Here is an 18,993-nt window from a genome sequence, read left to right on the forward strand (position 1 = left end):
TCATTCTCCTCTCCCTGAGTGTGGAGTGGACTTAGTAGTTTGCTTCGAACGATGAGAGCACAGAAAGGGAGAAGTAGTATGTTTACGGTAGAGAATCCTGGCTGCCACCACTTTAAACGAGTGATCGGGGTTAGCATAACCGGTAATGAGACAGTCTAATGGCACGTACTCCTGATGGGATGGGATGCCGAGGGCAGTTCGCCTCCACGTATTCTTCCCCAAAACCCAAGCCTCAGTGCAATGATGAAAACACATCAGCAGATGACAATCAAGGGACATTTTACAAAATAAGTGATCAATGGTCTTCCAAAGCGTCAAGGTCATGAAAGACGAAATCCGAGAAACTATCAGAGGTTGTAGGAACTAAGGAGGTGGGACAACGAAACGCAAAGAACATAGAACAGAAAAGGGACATCAGTGGGAAAACTTGGGAAACCCTAATAAAGTCTGTGATTTCGGTAAGAGTATTATACCAACGTTCATTTCTTCACTTTGATAAGTGCACCACGGTTGGGTAGATTAAGGGAAGCTGAGTGACGGGTGTATAGGAATCACTGTACTAACATGGCAACACTTCTGTAAAACTAAATTTATTACAAAATTAAAAGTTTTTTTAAAAAAAAGATGTAGTATCAATTTTTCTCTGAGAAAGACGGGAGATTCTGCCCTAAGGAAGGGTTGGTGTTGACCATTTCCGATCACAACTCTGAGAACACTATTCAGTATGGAAACATGACTCACATCTGAGGGGTCTTCCGAATTTTAATCCAATATCTCATGGTTTTGTGGTTAATATTTGGGAAATGTTTTTGTTTCTGGTCCTTCATTTCAGAAGTATGTAAAGTGATAATGCCCGCTGAAGGAAAGCAGAAAAGTTACCACTGTGACTACAGCATTGGTGAACTCTGCCTCACCCTCTCAGTGCCCCGGAAGTAGTACTTACTGGTATTCTTTATGATGGATGTGGTAAGCCAACTGCAGGAGATAATTCAGAAATGTTCTCAGAAGTATTGTTGTAAATGGAGAATGAATTTCTTCAACTGGAGTGTCACTATAGGCTAAAGTAAAGAAAATTGGAAAGGATGCCTAGTAACTTTTTTAATTGAGGTATAATTGACATATAATGTTGTATTAGTTTCAAGTGTGCAACAGGATTCACTATGTGTTGCAAAATGCCCACCACAATAAGTCTCATTGACATTGGTCACCTACACAGTTACAAAAATTTCTCTTGTAGGGGCGCCTGGGTGGCTCAATCGTTAAGTGTCTGCCTTCAGCTCGGGTCATGATCCCTGGGCCCTGGGATCGAGCCCCGCATCGAGCTCCCTGCTCGGCGGGAAGCCTGCTTCTCCCTCTCCCACTCCCCCTGCTTGTGTTCCCTCTCTCGCTGTCTCTCTCTGTCAAATAAATAAATAAAATCTTTTTAAAAAATTTTCTCTTTTATTCTTGTGATAAGGACTTAAGGTTTACCCTCTTACAATGTTCACATATAAAACCATATTTTTTAAAAGATATTTGTTTTTTTTTAAGTTTTTATTTATTTATTTGAGAGAGAGAATGAGATAGAGAGAGAACATGAGAGGGGAGAGGGTCAGAGGGAGAAGCAGACTCCCTGCTGAGCAGGGAGCCCGATGTGGGACTCGATCCCAGGACTCCGGGATCGTGACCTGAGCCAAAGGCAGTCACTTAACCAACTGAGCCACCCAGGCGCCCAATTTTTATTTATTTGTCAGAGAGAGAGAGCACAAGCAGGAGGAGCAGCAGAGGGAGAGGGAGAAGCAGGCTCCTCACTGAGCAGGGAGCCCGATGTGGGACTCGATTCCAGGACCCCAAGATCATGACCTGAGCCGAAGGCAGACGCTTAATGACTGAGCCACCCAGGCGTCCCTAATACCATATTTTTAACATACCACAATTTCATTCTTATTTTTTAATTTAAATTCAATTAATTAACATATAATATCTTATTAGTTTCAGATCAAGATTTCATTCTTGATGCCTAGTATTTTCTAAAACCTTCTATTTTGTTTGCTCCTGGTATACAATTCAAAGAACTGAGTATGAGTGAGTATCTTTTTTTTCCCTAGAGAATACTGTGAACATCGTATACACATCCACCTAAAACTTAGGTTTTAGTTTTAGTTTAGGTTTAGTCTGCTCGAAAGATCTCGATCTGGTCACCTTTCAAGAAACGTACAAGATACCTTGTGCCAGCGTTTTTCAAGGTGGCCTGAGCCTCATTTGATTGATGATTCTAATTCTAAATGGATTCTAAGTCTGTGTCAAACACTTAAATTTCAGGTGAATGGGTACTAGTTCTAATATTTTGTTTCAAGTAGATAATCTAAAGTTTTCAAGGCCTGCTTCCCAGAGTTCAGCTGAAAGAACTAAAACCTTCAAAATTGCATGAACTTTCTCACTTGAAATCAAGCCCAAGCCCAAGACAACCTCAAGTGTTTTCTCAGCTATGCCAAGCCCTCCCTGATCCTCTTGGCTTCTGATCTCACAGTTTTAGCGGGTTTGATAGATCAGGGGCAGGCAAATTTCTCTGTCGAGAGCCAGCAACACATATTTTATGCTTTGTAGGCCACACGGTCTCTGTCACAACCCCTCAGTTCTGGTGTCTAGGACAAAAATAGCCACAGACAGTGCATGAGAAAATGGGCATGGCTGTGTTCCAATAAAACTTTATTTATAAGAACAGACTGGGGGCTGCATTCGGCCCACAGGGCCTGCTATAGATGGTCTTTCGCTGCTGCCATTATTTTACGGGATTGTCTCCAGGACATTTTAAGCACCTTGAGAAGATGAACCTGTGTTGATTTCTGGAATGTCTGTCCCAGAATTTGCCTTCCTCACTCCCTCCCCATTTCTTGAATGGTTTCATGGTGACATGATATTATACTACTCTTTAAACCAAAGGATGTTGGGGCGCCTGGGTGGCTCAGTCAGTTAAGCGTCTGCCTTTGGCTCAAGTCATGATCTCGGGGTCCTGGGATCAAGCCCCGCATCGGGCTCCCTGCTCAGCGGGGAGTCTGCCTCTCCCCCTCCTCTGCCCCTCCCCCGTGCTCATGCACATGCTCTCTCTCTCTCAAACAAATAAATCTTAAAAAAATAATAAACTGAAAGACACAAAGGACCTGGAGTACTCACTACTTAATATCCTGTCCATATCAGCAAGAGTTATTTTATGGTGATGAAATTTGCAGTCTTTTAGAAACCTCCAGAAGTGAAGCTTTGTCATCAGAAAGGTGTTATCCAGAGAGTGATCACATCCTAGGCTGCTGTAAAAGCTATAGATTCTTCTCAATTCTGTAATATTTCTTAAGACAGCATATTCTACCTACAAAGAGAAAACCACGCATGTCTTAATCTTGCCTAATAAGAACAAAAGTAAAAGAAACAACACCCATTTTGTAAATTAAATGCAATAACACATGTGACATAATAGCATTTATCTCTTACCCACTGTATGAGCTCAACAAATGTCATATTCTTCCCACTCAACCCCAGGTCAATAAAATGTAATTTCTGAATAACATTTAAAAATTTGCTGTTACCAAAAAAAAAAAAGGTGCTGTTATCAATGAAACAATGAAATTGCTTTCATACTGTTGTGTATCACATATGCTATGTGATAGCACCCTATTTGAATGGGCAGCAATCAAATTCTCTCGTCCATGGATCAGTATCTTTCATAAAGACAAACACAAAAATCCTCACCAAAATAGGAGTATATGAAATCTAGCAATATAGGGGCGCCTGGGTGGCTCAGTCATTGAATGTCTGCCTTCGGCTCAGGTCATGGTCCCAGGGTTCTGGGATCGAGCCCCGCATCGGGCTCCCTGCTCGGCGGGAAGCCTGCTTCTCCCTCTCCCACTCCCCCTGCTTGTGTTCCCTCTCTCGCTGTGTCTCTCTCTGTCAAATAAATAAAATCTTGAAAAAAACAATCTAGCAATATATAAAGTAGTGTGTCCGCACCAAGCAGGGTTTATTCTGAGATTGCAAGGCTGGTTCAACCAGCCTTGGCCCTTTGTTTGTTTGTTTGTTTGTTTGTTTGTTTGTTTAGAAGGGTCCTTGCCCAGTGTGGAGCCCAATGTGGGGCTCGAACTCACGACCGTGAGATCAAGACCAGAGCTGAGATCAAGAGTCAGACGCTTAACTGACTGAGGTGCCCCAGGCTTGGTTGATTTAAAACCTACAACTGACATCAGACTTCCTGCTTAAAGTCTGAAATAGACAATACTCACACTCATTACTAAGCTCCGACTCTGTCCTCAATCACCTTCTATAATTCTCCCCAACCCTCAATGCCCTGAGTGCTACCTCCACTTCCCCAAATGTGCAACCCTGCAGGATATGCAGTGTCCTGTCCTCCAAAACCACTTACCCCGTGCCTCACCGTCCCAAATGAAATATTCAGGAAATGTGAGCAGCGGTGTTTGGGGTCCCCAAGGAGATGGAAAATCTCACCTGGGCAGTTGCATCAGGCATCTGTCCCTCTCAGCATTAACTCCTAATTTCTAAAATTCAATTCGATTGGATAAACATGCCTAATCCGCTCTATCTAAAGCCTTGTTCTAGAGTAGAACGCAGAATTTTCTTCATGAAGCTTAAAACCTGGTAAAGACACCATAAGGAAGTACCAGAGGTAGAACAGAGCCGTGGAGGAAGGGGAGGTGGGTTACAAGGAAGAAGTTCCCTGGAGGACGCTGTACTTGAACTCAGCCTTGGAGCACAGAACAAATGAGCAGTTCACAGACAGCAGGCCCCCCAGTGGAGGTGGGTGTGGGGGGAGCGGAGAGGTTGAGATGCTTCTGGAATGCCAGGAGGGCTGTCTGACCTGGATAAAGGCTGTCCCCGCGCTCCACCCCAGCTCCCTCCTGGGCAAAGTGGGACAACCACAGTTCTGGCCCCTAGCCTGTTGGGGGGATTTAGCAAAATTAAGGCATTTGGAAACAGGCCCAGAGCAAAGTGCTTTGTGCGTATGTGCTGGCCATTATTGTCACAAGAGTGCATGCTAAGGAGGAGGAGGCTGCTAGGGGCAGGCTGGCAAGACAGGCTGATGTCAGGTCCTGGGAGGTCCTGCATACAAACAGCTCCCATCGGCATGGAACGGGATAGAGCTAGACGGCCAATGGAACTTTCCAGAGCCCTTCAGGACCCTTCCGAAGTCTGGAAGTCATGAAGGACCATGGAAGGTGGAGGCTCCATCACAGACAGAGGAGGTTAGAGAGATGTGACCGCCACATGCAGCATGGGGTCCTGGGTAGGATCCTGGGACAGGAAAAGGGGCACTGTGAGGAAAAGTGAAATTCAAATAAAGTCCACTGCTTCGTGTCAGTGGGTCAGCGAGGCCCGGGTCTCGGCTTTGGTCTCTGTTCTGTGGCCGTGGGAGACGCTCACGTGCAGAGTAGCCAGGGACGGGGTGCAGAAACCCGGGCTCAAGCCGCTCTTCTGGGAGTCTGAAGTCCTCTCAAAGGGTTAGAAAAAAAATGGAAGTTTCTCTAACTAGATTGTAATATTGTCCATATTGTGAAATACCACGTAGCCATTAAACATGTTTAGAGGTGTTACAGTTACAGAGTGTCGAGTTACAGAATTTCTTTTACTTTCTAGGTCCTAGTTCTGTAATGTTTGAATTTTCTATAAAGAGCATGTGCTACTTTTGTAATTAAAACAGTCAAGATATATATATATATTTAAGATTTTACATATTTATTAGAGTGAGAGAGAGCAGGAGAGGGGATAGGGTCAGAGGGAGAAGCAGACTCCCCACTGAGCGGGGAGCCCAATGCGGGACTCGATCCTGGGACTACGGGATCATCACCTGAGCTGAAGGGAGCCGCTCAACCAACTGAGCCACCCAGGCGCCCCAGTCAAGATATCTTTTTAAATTCATAGTTTTTTAAAGACCTACCTGTTTTGACATGGAAAGAACTCCAAAGTGGAAAGTAAATAACATATGTAAAAAAAGAAAGAGAGAGAAAGAGAGAGAGGAAGAGAGGGAGGGAGGGAGGGAGGGAGGAAAGAAAGAAAGGAAGGAAGGAGGGAAGGAAGGAAGGAAGAGAGAGAAAAGAAAAAGAAAAGAAAAGAAAGAAAAAGAAAAAAAAGATAAGAATATCCCTCCTTTTTGGGTGATTCAGTGCATGGTTATTTATTCACCTAAAAATTATATTGTAGGAGAATATTTAATGGCATTGAAGACCTGTGATTAAATACACAAAAACAGAGATTATATGAGCAGAATGCTCCAATTCTAATTATGTTTGCCCAGAACAAAACGGGAAAGATGGTCACCAGATTTGGTCTGGGTGGAGGTTCTCTTCTACTTTTTCTTATGTGCATTTTCTAAATTTTCTACAAGTATCGTGTACTATTTTCCTAACCAGAGAAAGTCATAGAAGTTCTTTTTTTTTTTTTTTTTTTTTTTAACAAGAATCTGGCAGCAGATGAAGTGAGTGATCCCAGGAGCCTGAATGACATCGTTGGCCAGGAGAAGAATAGAGGAGGATGGGGGATGGAGAGTCATCACTTTCGAGACCCACAGAACTGGGGCCAGGAAGATGGAATAGAGGAAGAGCAAAGGGGCGCATGCCTTGCAACTTCGAGGTACCAGTGGTTCTCCTGTTGCAAGCCACATCTTCAACAGTGCTTTCATGCGAGAGTCATACCGATCCCCAGTCAAAGCAGGGTTCACGACACTAACATGTAATTTGGTGGATGTGATTTTCCAGATGTTAATCAAATGAAGTCTGGGTACAGATAATTTTCTCTGTCTCTAAGGATTTCTAGATTTGTACTGATATCTAGGAATCTGAAGTTCTTTGAAATCCCAGCAGCCCATAATAATGCACTGCATAATTAATGTCCTGTAGTTGGGGTGGCCACAGCCTTGGGCTTCAGACCAAGCTGGGAGTGAGGGTAACTTGAATTTAGTTAATTCACTCAGTCCCCCTATCTGGGCTTCTGTTTTCTCACAAAGCCTGTTCACTAAGGTTGCCTTGCAAATTAAATGGGATGGTATACAAACCATCTATGTGGCTTATAAAAGACACTCAACACAGGACAGTCCTCCATCGGCTGGATTTTCCCAAGACTGTGGAGACTCTGTTAATATTTAAGCCTAAAATATAAATGTATAACAATATGAAAGGTTTTTACCTGCTTCTTTTCCTCTGCTTGATCTTTCTCAGGGTACATATTCAGCAACAAACTGAGATTCAGCTCAATGCTCGACCCTAACACAGAATTACTTTCACTGCCATCAAGCTTTCTGATAATCTCTAGCAAATAAAGGCAAATAGAGAGGATCACTGTGAAAAGCAATGTTAAAAGTTGTCAATGTTACCATTTCAACTAGCAAATTACAATGATTTGGGGAAAAGAAAAGAAAATGCTTTTGGAAGTTAAAAAAATTTTTTTCAGTGTTATGCGGAAATGATTTTCCACCCAAGTGGGATATAAGAGTATTCAAAAAACCTACTAAGAAAGCAGTTTCCCCAGGAAACTTCTGTTTTCTGAAGTAGTTTTTGTATTTTGATGAGTAGATTCCATTGATAATAGAAGCTAATTTGCATGCAACTGACAGGTGCACACCCCCTTACCAGCACTGATGGAGGATGCAGGGTACCGGCTCTTGAAGGGAGACTCTGAAGACAGGTCCAGGTGACTTAAGAACTCAACTTCAAGATTTGGAAACTCCACTATGTGGTCATTGGAAAAGGAGCCATCATACACACGCCCATTTTTGAAAGTTAATCGGCCCTGCAGGCAGAAAGATTTACAGTTCGGGAAAACCACTGGTAATCTCCATCTGTACCATTTTCAAGGGTTTGGAGGTTTTTGTTTGTTTCTAAGACATGCGCTTAGCTCACATAGAGTCTCGCTCCTAGAGTCTCAAGTCACTGTGTAAATCCTCTCTCTTCTTCCTCCTCCTCTCTCTATCGGCTCCACGACCTCTCCCCAGCTACCCCTAGGTCACAGAAGATGTCTTATTAAACTACGCTTGTGACCAGCAGAGTGCCCATCACCAAATAGGGGCTCTCTTGGTATTTGTCCAACCCAAGCCAATAATCAGTCTGATGGAGAGGTAAGTAAATGACCCAAGGCAGCTCAGCCAAATTAAAGATATTTGTGGAAAGCTTCTCAGAAAAGAGTTTCTTCTCTCCCTCTACTTAGTGTGGTATGTGGATGTGAAGCCTGGAACCACAGCATCCATCTTGTGGTCATGAGGGAGGGGCAGCATAAGGGTGAAGCTGACATCATGGTAGGAGACATCATGAGTAGATGGAAGAAGACTCCTGACATCACTGAGTTGCTGAGTCAAACCAACCCTGAAACCCACTTATTCTTTATCAGTTGTGGATGATTAAGCTAGATTTTCTGTTACTTGTGACCAAAACCACCCTAACACACACACACACACACACACATATGTACATAACATAAACTAAGTAAATAACTTCTAAATATACAGGATACTGATGATATGTTGGAAATTATTTTAAAATTCATGTAATCATCTTAACAAAACAGTAAGTTATCGTGTACAAAAATCGATTATGCACTTTACCAGACAGAGAATGACATGACTTTTATGGTATTTCAGTTGCTTTACAAAAATCTATAAAATGTGCTCTTCGCACATCTGCACTCACCATACCATGTTTTTTATTGGAGACCCATTCTCCCTCATAAACAGCTCCACTGGCATAGTAAAATTTTCCATGGCCATGACGATATCCATTTACAAACTCTCCTATGTATTCATTTCTCAAAGGGTATTGGGAGTTGGGGATTCTCTTTAGAAACCAGGAGTGTGTTCCAAAACCATTCTGAAAAGAAAGCAAATTTCCATGAGAAATGCTCAAAATATTTCCTCTTTTTACCTGACTCCATTTAAAATTTGGTCAATAGGGGCAGCTGGGTGGCTCAGTCGGTTAAGCCTCTGACTCTTGATTTTGGCTCAGGTCATGATCTCAGGGTCCTGAGATGGAGCCCTGCATCAGGCTCTGTGCTCAGCATGGAGTCTGCTTGTCCCTCTCCCTCCCGCCTCTTGTGCTTTTTCCCTTTCGCTCTCAAATAAATAAAAATCTTTTAAATTAAAATAAAACTCAGTCAATAGATCAAATACAATGACACATTTGAAAGGACAAAGAACATGGATTTTAGAGTCACACAGACTTGGGTTCGGCCTCTGTGCCATCTACTTACTAACTAACCATTTGACCCAAGGCAAATTATTTAAGCCCTCTGGGTTTCATCTATAAAATGAAAATAACACCTATCCTGCAGGTTGGATGTAAAGACTGAAGATAGTGTATAAAAAGTGCCTAGCTTGATACTGATAAATTATTACCTTAAATTTTATTTATTTTTAACATCCGGATTGATAAAAAAGAAAAATGCCCTCTTCAATCCCACTTTTGCAGAGGCAACCACTACTTGAGAGTCTGAGAATTCATCTGTATTTTCCCCAGGCACATTCAATTATATGCACTAAATTAACATATTATATGTACATACAACACATATAAACACACAATTTTTTCAACAATGGGATGACTCTGTATATCTAGAACTTCTGGGTATATGCTAAAAAGAATTGAAAACGGGGACTCAAACAAATATTTGTGCACTCATGTTCATAGCAGCATTACTTGCAATAACCAAAAGGTGGAAGCAACCCAGGTGTCCATCGATGGATGAATGAATAAGCATAAGGATGGTATAAACATACAATGGAATATTATTCAGCCTTAAAAAGGAAGGAAATCCTAACACATCCTATAAGATGGATGAACCTTGACGACATTATGCTGAGTGAAATAAACCAGTTGCCAAAGGACAAATACTATTTAATTCCACTTACATGAGATACCGAGAGGAGTCAGATTCATAGGGACAGAAAGCAGATGGTGGGTGTCAAGGGTGGGGAAAGGGGGAAGAGAGATGGGAAGTGAGTGTTTGATGGGGACAGAGTCTCCATTTGGGAAGATGGAGAGAGTTCTGAGGACAGATAGTGGGGATGGCTGCACAACAGTGTGAAGGTGCTTAATGCCCTGAACTGGACACTTACATATGATTAAGATGGTGAATTTTTTGTTATGGGTATTTTACCAGAATTAAAATTAAAAAGAAAAAAGAAAGCTGGAGTGGCTATATTCACATCAGAAAAAGACTTCAGAGGAAAAGAAACTATCAGAGCTAAAGAGGGACATGACAAGATGATAACAAAGAGTCAATCCACCAAGAAGACATAACAATCCTAAACAAGTAGGCACCTAACAACAGAACTTAAAAATATATGAAGCAAAAATTGATAGATTTGAAAGAAGAAATAGATGAATCTACAATTATACTTGGACACCTCACCACTCTTATCTCAGAAATGGGTAGAAAAAATAAACAGAAAATGAGTAATGTGGTATAGAAGACCTGAACAACACTATCAACCAATTTGATCTAATTGGCATCCACAGAACACTCCATTCAACAAAAGCAGAAATACACATAACATTCACCAAGACAGACCATATTCTGGGCCACAAAATAAACCATAATGTATTTAAAAGAAATGCAATCATACAAAGTATGTTCTCTAACCACAGTAGAATTAAAAAAATCAACAACAGACAGATATCTGAAAAAATCTCCAACTATTTGGAAAGTAAACAACATATGTCAAAATAATTTACAGGTTAAAGAGGAAGTCATAGGGACTTAGAAAATATTTTGAGGGACGCCTGGGTGGCTCAGTCGCTTAAGCATCTGCTTTCGGCTCGGGTCGTGATCCCAGAGCCCCACGATTGAGCCCCGTGCTGGGCTCCCTGCTCAGCAGGGAGTCTGCTTCTCCCTCTGCCCCTCACCCCACTCGTGCTCTCTCTCTCTCAAATAAATGAAATCTTTTTAAAAAGAGAGAAAATATTTTGAACTGAACAAAAATTAAAATCTATCAGAATTAGTGGGATGCAGAGAAAGTCCTAAGAGGAAAAATTTTAGTATTAAACGCTTATATTAGAAAAGAAGAAATGTCTGAAATCAATCAAGTTTCCATCCTACAACTGAAGGAAAAGAAGAGAATATCAAACCCAAAGCATGCAGAAGGAAGGTAATAACAAAGAGTAGGTATCAAATTAAAAACTGAAAAACCCCAAGAGAAAATAAATAACACTGAGATTGGCTCTTAGAGAATTTTCATGACTTGGATATACCTGTAATAAGACTGAAGACAAAAGAGAAAACACAAATCACTGGTATTGGGAGAAAGAGGGAATATCACTATAGATCCCATATAATGTATATTTAAAGAATCATGAGAGAGTTTTAAAGAAGTTATTTTTTTTAAGATTTTATTTATTTGTCAGAGAGAGAGCACAAGCAGGGGAGTGGCAGGCAGAGGGAGGAGCAGGCTCCCCGCTGAGCCAGGAGCCCCACTTGGGACTTGATCCCAGGTCCGTGGGATCATGACCCCAGCTGAAGGCAGAGAGATGCCCAACCTACCAAGCTACCCAGGCATCCCCATGAGACTATTATGAACAACCTTGTGCTAATAAATTTCTATGAAATGGACAAATTCCTTCAAAAATACAAACCTAAAACTTATTCAAGAACAAACAGATTGGGGTGCCTGGGTGGCTCAGTTGGGAAAGCGTCTGACTCTTGATTTGGGCTCAGATCATCTCAGGGTCATGAGATCAAGCCCCATGTTGGGCTCTGCACTGAGTGTGGAGATGGGGGAAATAGATGTTGGGGAATAAAGTGATATTATTAGATTATGCAGATATTATTAGAAAATCTTAGCTATATAAACCGCATACAGGGGTGCCTGGGTGGCTCGGTCAGTTGGGCGGCTGCCTTTGGCTCAGGTCATGGTCCCGGGGCCCTGGGATCGAGCCCCGCATCGGGCTCCCTGCTCGGCGGGGAGCCTGCCTCTCCCTCTGCCTACCACTCTGCCTACTTGTTCTATCTCCCTGCCAAATAAATAAATAAAATCTTAAAAAAAAAATAAACCACATACATTTAACCATATAAAGCCTTTCTTTTCTGTGTGGGAAATACATAGCTTCTAAGGGGTAGAGAACAGTCTTGCTCTGCACACAAGCTGTGGGAATTATGGATCTGCCCAGGCCAGGACCTCACTTGTGTGTAAGACTTTAGAGAAACCTCAATGATGAAACGGTACTTAAAAAAAGATGGTTGGGACCAGTAAATCATACTCTGGGGTTCTGAAATTAGCAGAGCTTAGGTTTAGGTTACCGGACGATATATGCAGTGACCCATGTGCTGAGGAGCCACAGGGTCCCCACCTGGGTATGTTCAGGTCACATGAGTTGGTGCCATACCTGTATGCCCTTTTCCCACTGACCCGTGTACTCCTCATTCGCCGTCAGCCACCTCATCCTGCCTTCCCCGTGGCGCATATTATTTTCCCACTGACCTTCATATATGTTTCCAGATTTGTAACTGGGACAAAAAAAAATGAAAATAATCAGTTATTTTATATACCATACTTATCTTTAAGAAGACTTTCTTTTAAACTTCTTCTCTCAACATCTTTGAAGAAATCCAACCCTTGTGCCTAAAGAGTCTTCTTAAATTCAATGGATAGGCATGTGGTCAGTAGAAATCATCATTTAGGGGTAGAATAAACTACTGTATTAAATCCTCAATCATTTAATAAGGTGACAAAAGAGCAGGTATTTTAAATCTTTTAAAATTAACTCATGATACTATGATTAGTTAACATTTCACCCCTAAATATTCCAACCTGTAAAATATTTGACTCTATCAGCCCAATCTAAAATCAAGCAAATGGGGGCGCCTGGGTGGCTCAGTCGGTTAAACGTCTGCCTTCGGCTCAGGTCATGATCCCAGGGTCCTGGGATCGAGCCCCGCATCGGGCTCCCTGCTCAGCAGGAAGCCTGCTTCTCCCTCTCCCATTCCCCCTGCTTGTGTCCCCTCTCTCGCTGTGTGTCTCTCTATTTAAAAAAAAATACTGTCATTATTTTAAAATAAAAGAGTTCCAAAAACATACAGTAATAGATAACCATGATTAATAGAGAACAAAGAAAGACAGTTTCTACCTGTGATAAAGTGAAACCGTATTATTAAACGTCACTTAATATAATGTTTCTCTAAATTTCCATAGAATATGTTCATCACTATGGAGATTACATTGGGGTGAATTTAAGTATTCCACCCTACTTATATAGAAAATGTGTTCCCCGGAATTTCTACACTTTTTTTTTTTTTAAGATTTTAGTTAGTTATTTGAGAGAGAGCGAGCATGAGTTGGGGGAAGAGGTGGGGCAGAGGGAGAGGGAGAATCTTAAGCAGGCTCCACACCCACTGCAGAGCCCAATGTGGGGCCTGATCCCACGACCCCAAGACCATGACCCAAGCCGAAATCAAGAGCTGGACACTCAAACAACTGTGCCACCTAGGCGCCCCTCTGCACTTTAAGTTGCCTAAGTGAAAATTATTTGGGCCCCCACACACACTTTTATCACCCATATCCCACATGTGGCAGAGGCAATACCTACCATCTGATCCCCCAGCCGTTTTTGATGTTGTATACCCAGTCCCCCTCATACCAGGAGGTACCCTCTTGATTGTAATAAATAGAGCCCTGAAACAAATAATAGCATTTTAAAAAAATCAAGTCTCATAAAACAAATGTTTATTAAAGGTAAAGATTTAAAAATATATGAATTTAGGGAGTCTAAACCGTGAAGAAGTCCGACTTTGGGCAAGACACCTAATGTGTCGTATGTTTCTGTTTTGGAATCAAGAAGATGATAAGGTAGCCCCAGGTGAGAATGAGATGTCACAAATCAATTCCTCCCTAATAATGAAGTGTTGTGTTGCATTAAGGTGTGATAAGTACCTAAACAATCCTGTTCCATTGTTACCTACAATGAGTAGTATCACCTTCTGTACAAGTGAAGGTCTGTCCCCCCCGCCCCGACCCCTTTTTGAGAGAGAGAGAGAGAGAGAGAGAGCACACACTTGCACAAACAGGGAGGAGTGCACGGAGCGGGAGAGGGAGAGAATCCCAAGCAGGTTCCACACCCAACGGGAGCCTGAGGCTCAATCACACAACCCGGAGGGGAGGGGAAGAAAAGAAAAGAGAATGCAATGGACTTAACAGTCTAGATCTGGGCAGAGTGATGAGTATAATGGTAGACGGTTTCTTTTCTTACAACATTTTCCAAAAACATGGCTGCAGTACTTTATCATCCTATACAAAAGCCAGACAACAGTGCCAGGAACGGCAACCTCGCTTAGAAGTGAATGTAACGTGCATCACCGGCAAGAGAGTAAGCTGGCATGGCTGCGGTGGAAAACAGTTTGGAGGTTCCTCAAAATGTTAAACATCCAGTTCCCATACTCCACTCCTAGGTTTATACGCCAGAGAACTGAAAACAAGGACTCAAATAAACCCCCCACACACATTCATAGCGGTGCTATTCACAGAAGCCCAAAGATGAAGAGAGCCCAAATGTCCGTCGATGAATGAGCAGATAGACAAAATGTGGTCCATCCATACACTGGACTATTATTCAGCCACAAAAAGGAATTAAGTACCTACAACATGGATGAATCTCAAAACCATGAGGCTGAGTGGAAGAAGCCAGACACAGAAGGTCAGTCACACACTGTAGGGTTCCATTCCTATGAACCATCCAGCCTAGGTAAACCCGTAAAGACAGAAAGCAGATCGGGGCCTGCCGAGGGGTCGGGGTGGGGCATATCTGCCGAGTGGGTCCAGGGTTTTATTTATTTTTTTTTTTTTAAAGATTTCATTTATTTGAGAGAGAGAGAATGAGAGTTAGAGAGCACAAGAGGGAAGAGGGTCAGAGGGAGAAGCAGACTCCCCGCCGAGCAGGGAGCCCGATGTGGGACTCGATCCCGGGACTCCAGGATCATGACCTGAGCCGAAGGCAGTCGCTTAACCAACTGAGCCACCCAGGCGCCCCAGGGTTTTATTTTGGAGTGTTGATGAAAATGCCGCGGGACCAGACAGAGGTGGAAGTCTCACGACCCTGGGAAGTACCCAGAATGCCGCCGACTGCTGACTCTAAAACGGTCCGTTTCGTGCGATGTGAATTTCCTATCAATCAACAGAAAGCGAATCTACTTTCACAACAGCCCCCCACCTGCCACCCTCTGTGTTTGTTCATCCTAGCAGTGGATGGGAGTCCCGGGGCTGCCTCACCCACCTTCCCGTGTCTCTTGCCGTGACACCAGTGGCCGATGTAGGACACGGGGTGCGTGCCACATTTGAACATACCAAATCCTTGCCTCACGCCATGGCTCACTTCTCCTTCGTAGGTGCTGCCATCCGGCCACGTGTACACGCCATGGTTCATGGGGATGTTCTTCACAAACTCCCCCTAGGGCAAAACGGCCCAGAGAGTGAGAGTGAGAGAGAGAGAGAGAGAGAGAAAGCAGGGGAGAGACCCCTAATCCTGTGGGCCGTTTGAGACGCCTCCTTGACAACTGGATGCTATTCCTGTCTCTCTTCCGTGGCAACAGTGGAGTATCTCCCCTCTGCCCCAGTTTTCACTCTCCTCCTTCCTTCTCTACACACCCCATCCTCTCTCACCTCCCCTCTGCTGGGCGGAAACCCCAGCAGAATAAAACAGCCAGAAGCTGTGTGTAGACAAGGCTCCAAGAGGCAAACAGGGGACATGGAAAAGTGCTGGTTTCCGATCCTGGCCTTGGGCACGTGAGCGTCTTGGAACCCACGTCGAAGGAGGCTTACTGCCCTGGCTTCCAGTGTTCTCTCCAAGGCACTCCGCTGATTAGCCCGGCTTGGTGATCAACTGATGGAAACCCTTCTTTCCGCCTGCGGTTCATCAAAATATTCTGCAGACACATCAGCCAGCCGCATGCCCCGTGGGTGCCTTCCGGAGAACACGCGCTGCTCATGGCCAGGATGTCAGCCCTGAGCCACCGGATTCTCTCTCGGGAACATGAACTCGGGGGAGGCAGGCAGCCCGCAGGGAGAAGGGGTCAGGATGACGTGGTCTGACCACTGGCCGGATTCCATGAGGCCAGCTGACCTCCCTGAAGGTACTTCTGTGACAGCTCAAATCCTGCCCATAAATCCTCCTGTCTAGGCTGGTGTGGAAAGGTCTGTGCCTACAGGAAGGATTCCCACCTGAGAGCTGCCAGAAATAAACCAAGGCCCACAGGCTGGAAGGCAGGGTGTTGGGGGGAGAAGACTTTCCCTGGAAAGGCTGGCCCCAAACCGCCAGATCATCAGGCTCCCCGGCGGCTCATCGTCTCCCACTGGGCAGCCCCAGTGAGCTGCCCAGCTGGTCGAAATCTGTTTCCCCTACTTGGCTGCTATTTGAATGTGTGCATTACAGGCACGGGTTTTAAATATTTTCATTACCACTTAAAAACACCATCACAAGGAGCGCTGCAATTGCAACATCTGGAATAGTCTTCTAGCAATCCATTTAAAAATATACATTCCCTTTAAACCATCAAGACAGGTTAAGGGAGACCCACGACCGAGGAATAAAAGCAGCCAGTAAAAATAGCTGGAGCTGGATAGATGGATACAGTTTGATCTCCACAAAAATAAAGGTACAGAAGAGAATGTACAATGAACCATTTGTGTTTGTAAAGAGTGAGAGAAACCAAATACAAATACACAGAACACACAGAAAGACCCCCAGAACGTACAGATGAAACAGGTAGTGATCACTAGGAGCCCGTGCGGTAATGAGTCACGTTTCACCTATAGTCTCTGGTTCTCTGGACTTTTTTTTTTTTTTTAAGATTTTATGTATTTATTCATGAGAAACAGACAGAGAAAGAGAGAGAGAGAGAGGCAGAGGGAGAAGCAGGCTTCCCGCCGAGCAGGGAGCCCGATGCGGGACTCGATCCCAGGACCCTGGGATCGTGACCTGAGCCGAAGGCAGATGCTTAACCAACTGAGCCACCCAGGCGCCCTCTCTGGACTTTTTTAACCCATGTGCTGAATCACTTTTATGAAAGCAGTATGTTTCATTGTGGGAAGCTGACCATTAAGTTTCATTACTTACAGTTTAACACTATAACATATTACGTGCTTTACCTCATATTTCAGTCCATCCGCCCAAATGTAAGTCCCTTGTCCATGCATGAGTCCTTCTGAAAACATACCCTTCAAAACAGAACAACAACAAAACCTTAGGACCAGTCCTTCATTCGACACAACGCCTGCCACCGTGGTTTTAGTTCTTAGGATAGAGCCTTATCCCCCCCCCTTTCATCTGCATGAATATGCTTGTCCAAATTCCCCAAAACGTACACCAAGCAGTCCTATGCAACGGTTAAACATGAGTTGTAAATTCAATCTGTGTCTTCCTCTCCTAATTAAGTGGTGAAAAAGGCCATAGTTAAAAAGAATTCATACGCTTTTGGTTGTGCACGTCACGGTGTAAGGATTTTTTAAACATTATTTAAACTAGGTAGACCTGGGGCACCTGGGTGGCTCAGTCGGTTAAGCATCTGCCTTCGGCTCAGGTCACGATCCCAAGGTCCTGGGGTCAAGTCCCACATCGGGCTCCCTGCTCAGCGGGAAGCCTGCTTCTCCCTCTCCCCCTGCCCCTTCCCTGGCTTGTGCTCTCTCTCACTCACTCACTCTCTCTCAAATAAATAAATAAGATCTTAAAAAAAAAACAAACAAAAACAAACTAGGTAGACCTGGTGAAAACCATTATGTGGATATTAGCAACTACTCCATTTGTAAATTTCATGCTTGTCTGTTTTCCGGTACTGGGATTTATTGGTGTGCATGTGTCCATGTATACGGACATATTCATATATGTACACAACCCCCAGCTGTCAGTATCGCCCGTTTATATTTAGTGTCTACTGTTAACTAGTAGGAACTAGTTAGGAACTAGTCACTAACAACTTAGCACTCCTGAATGTCTAAATGCTATTTGAGAAAAGAAGGTAAGAATATGTCCAGTTCTTCCTTGGGATCACCCGGTTAGAGGTAGGGTGGGTGTAGGGGAGGACACACCCTATGGAAACAGCACCCTAACTCAGTGGTTCTCAGACTCTACCATGCTTCAGAGCCGCCTCTGAAGGGGATTGTGAACACACAGATTGCTGGGCCCACCCCCAAGACTGATTCATCAGCTGGTCTGGGCCGGGGCCCAAGAATGTGCATTTTGAAAGAATCCCCAGATAATGCTGCTGGTCCCCCGGACCACGCTTCTCTGGAGAACGGCGGCCGCAACTCACTAGCAAGGAGACACGTTATTATCAGCCCGGGGTTCACGTGGGCTCAATGATAGACAGGCTGGGACTAAGGAAAACGTGGGGCAGCCAGTGGTTTTCCGACTATTGGCTGGATCTTGTGATTATGGAATCGATTAGGGTCACAACAACCCGCGTTTTAACAAACTAGACTAGAAAGGATCATGCTGCCTCTACATGGTAAGGGCAAAGGTCTCACGAAATGTTTGGTTTCATCGTCTATCTTTGGGGGATTGCGAGCTAAATATGTGGCCAACCCGTGGTCTCATGACGTGGGGCCTGGGGCTACGGAGTCTTTCTGCTGGGTGGGCCTCTCTCACAATTTAAAGGAGATCCAACTGATGATTATTTTTAATCAAAAGAGTCTGAGGAAACCGTGGGAAGATCGCACGGCAAGTAGTGGGCAGTGGGTGGGGACGAGATCCTCTAGAAGTGGAGGGTGTTTGCCCCACATGCATGGGAAGGGTGAAGCCAGCGGGCCAGGCTTGAGCTACGGGTGACTTAGCCAAGCACCTCTGGGGTTGTAGGAGCTGACTCCGCGTCCTCAGCAGCCTGGGAGGGGTTGACGCCTGGTGATCAAGAACTGGGTGCCGTGTTGGAAGTGTTCACACCGCAGGGCTTCATTTAGAGCCACAGGGCTGAAAGAGGATTCTGAACCCAACAGCTTATTCCAAAGCTGGCACAGGCCAGGCGGGACAGTCATTTTAGTATCATTCAGCC

General features: G+C 44.1%; 1 protein-coding gene across 2 annotated transcripts in view; it reads right to left on the reverse strand.

Annotated features, from left to right (window-relative positions):
* Positions 1-18,993, reverse strand: part of RSPH10B (radial spoke head 10 homolog B) — a 50,852-nt gene that overhangs the window by 23,199 nt on the left and 8,660 nt on the right. For both annotated transcript variants that reach the window (XM_088017183.1, XM_028088548.2), the window contains exons 3-11: positions 17,099-17,167; positions 15,228-15,401; positions 13,548-13,633; positions 12,348-12,468; positions 8,661-8,837; positions 7,608-7,767; positions 7,165-7,286; positions 3,154-3,343; positions 944-1,058 (exon numbers count right to left, since the gene is read on the reverse strand). In XM_088017183.1, the coding sequence (XP_087873309.1) occupies positions 944-1,058; positions 3,154-3,343; positions 7,165-7,286; positions 7,608-7,767; positions 8,661-8,837; positions 12,348-12,468; positions 13,548-13,633; positions 15,228-15,401; positions 17,099-17,167 (1,214 nt within the window). The remainder of the gene's footprint in view (positions 1-943; positions 1,059-3,153; positions 3,344-7,164; positions 7,287-7,607; positions 7,768-8,660; positions 8,838-12,347; positions 12,469-13,547; positions 13,634-15,227; positions 15,402-17,098; positions 17,168-18,993) is intronic.

The sequence above is a fragment of the Eumetopias jubatus genome, unplaced genomic scaffold, assembly GCF_037043125.1.
Source record: "Eumetopias jubatus isolate StellerSeaLion01/CBP00866 unplaced genomic scaffold, mEumJub1_p1.0 scaffold_12, whole genome shotgun sequence".
Taxonomy (NCBI): domain Eukaryota; kingdom Metazoa; phylum Chordata; class Mammalia; order Carnivora; family Otariidae; genus Eumetopias; species Eumetopias jubatus.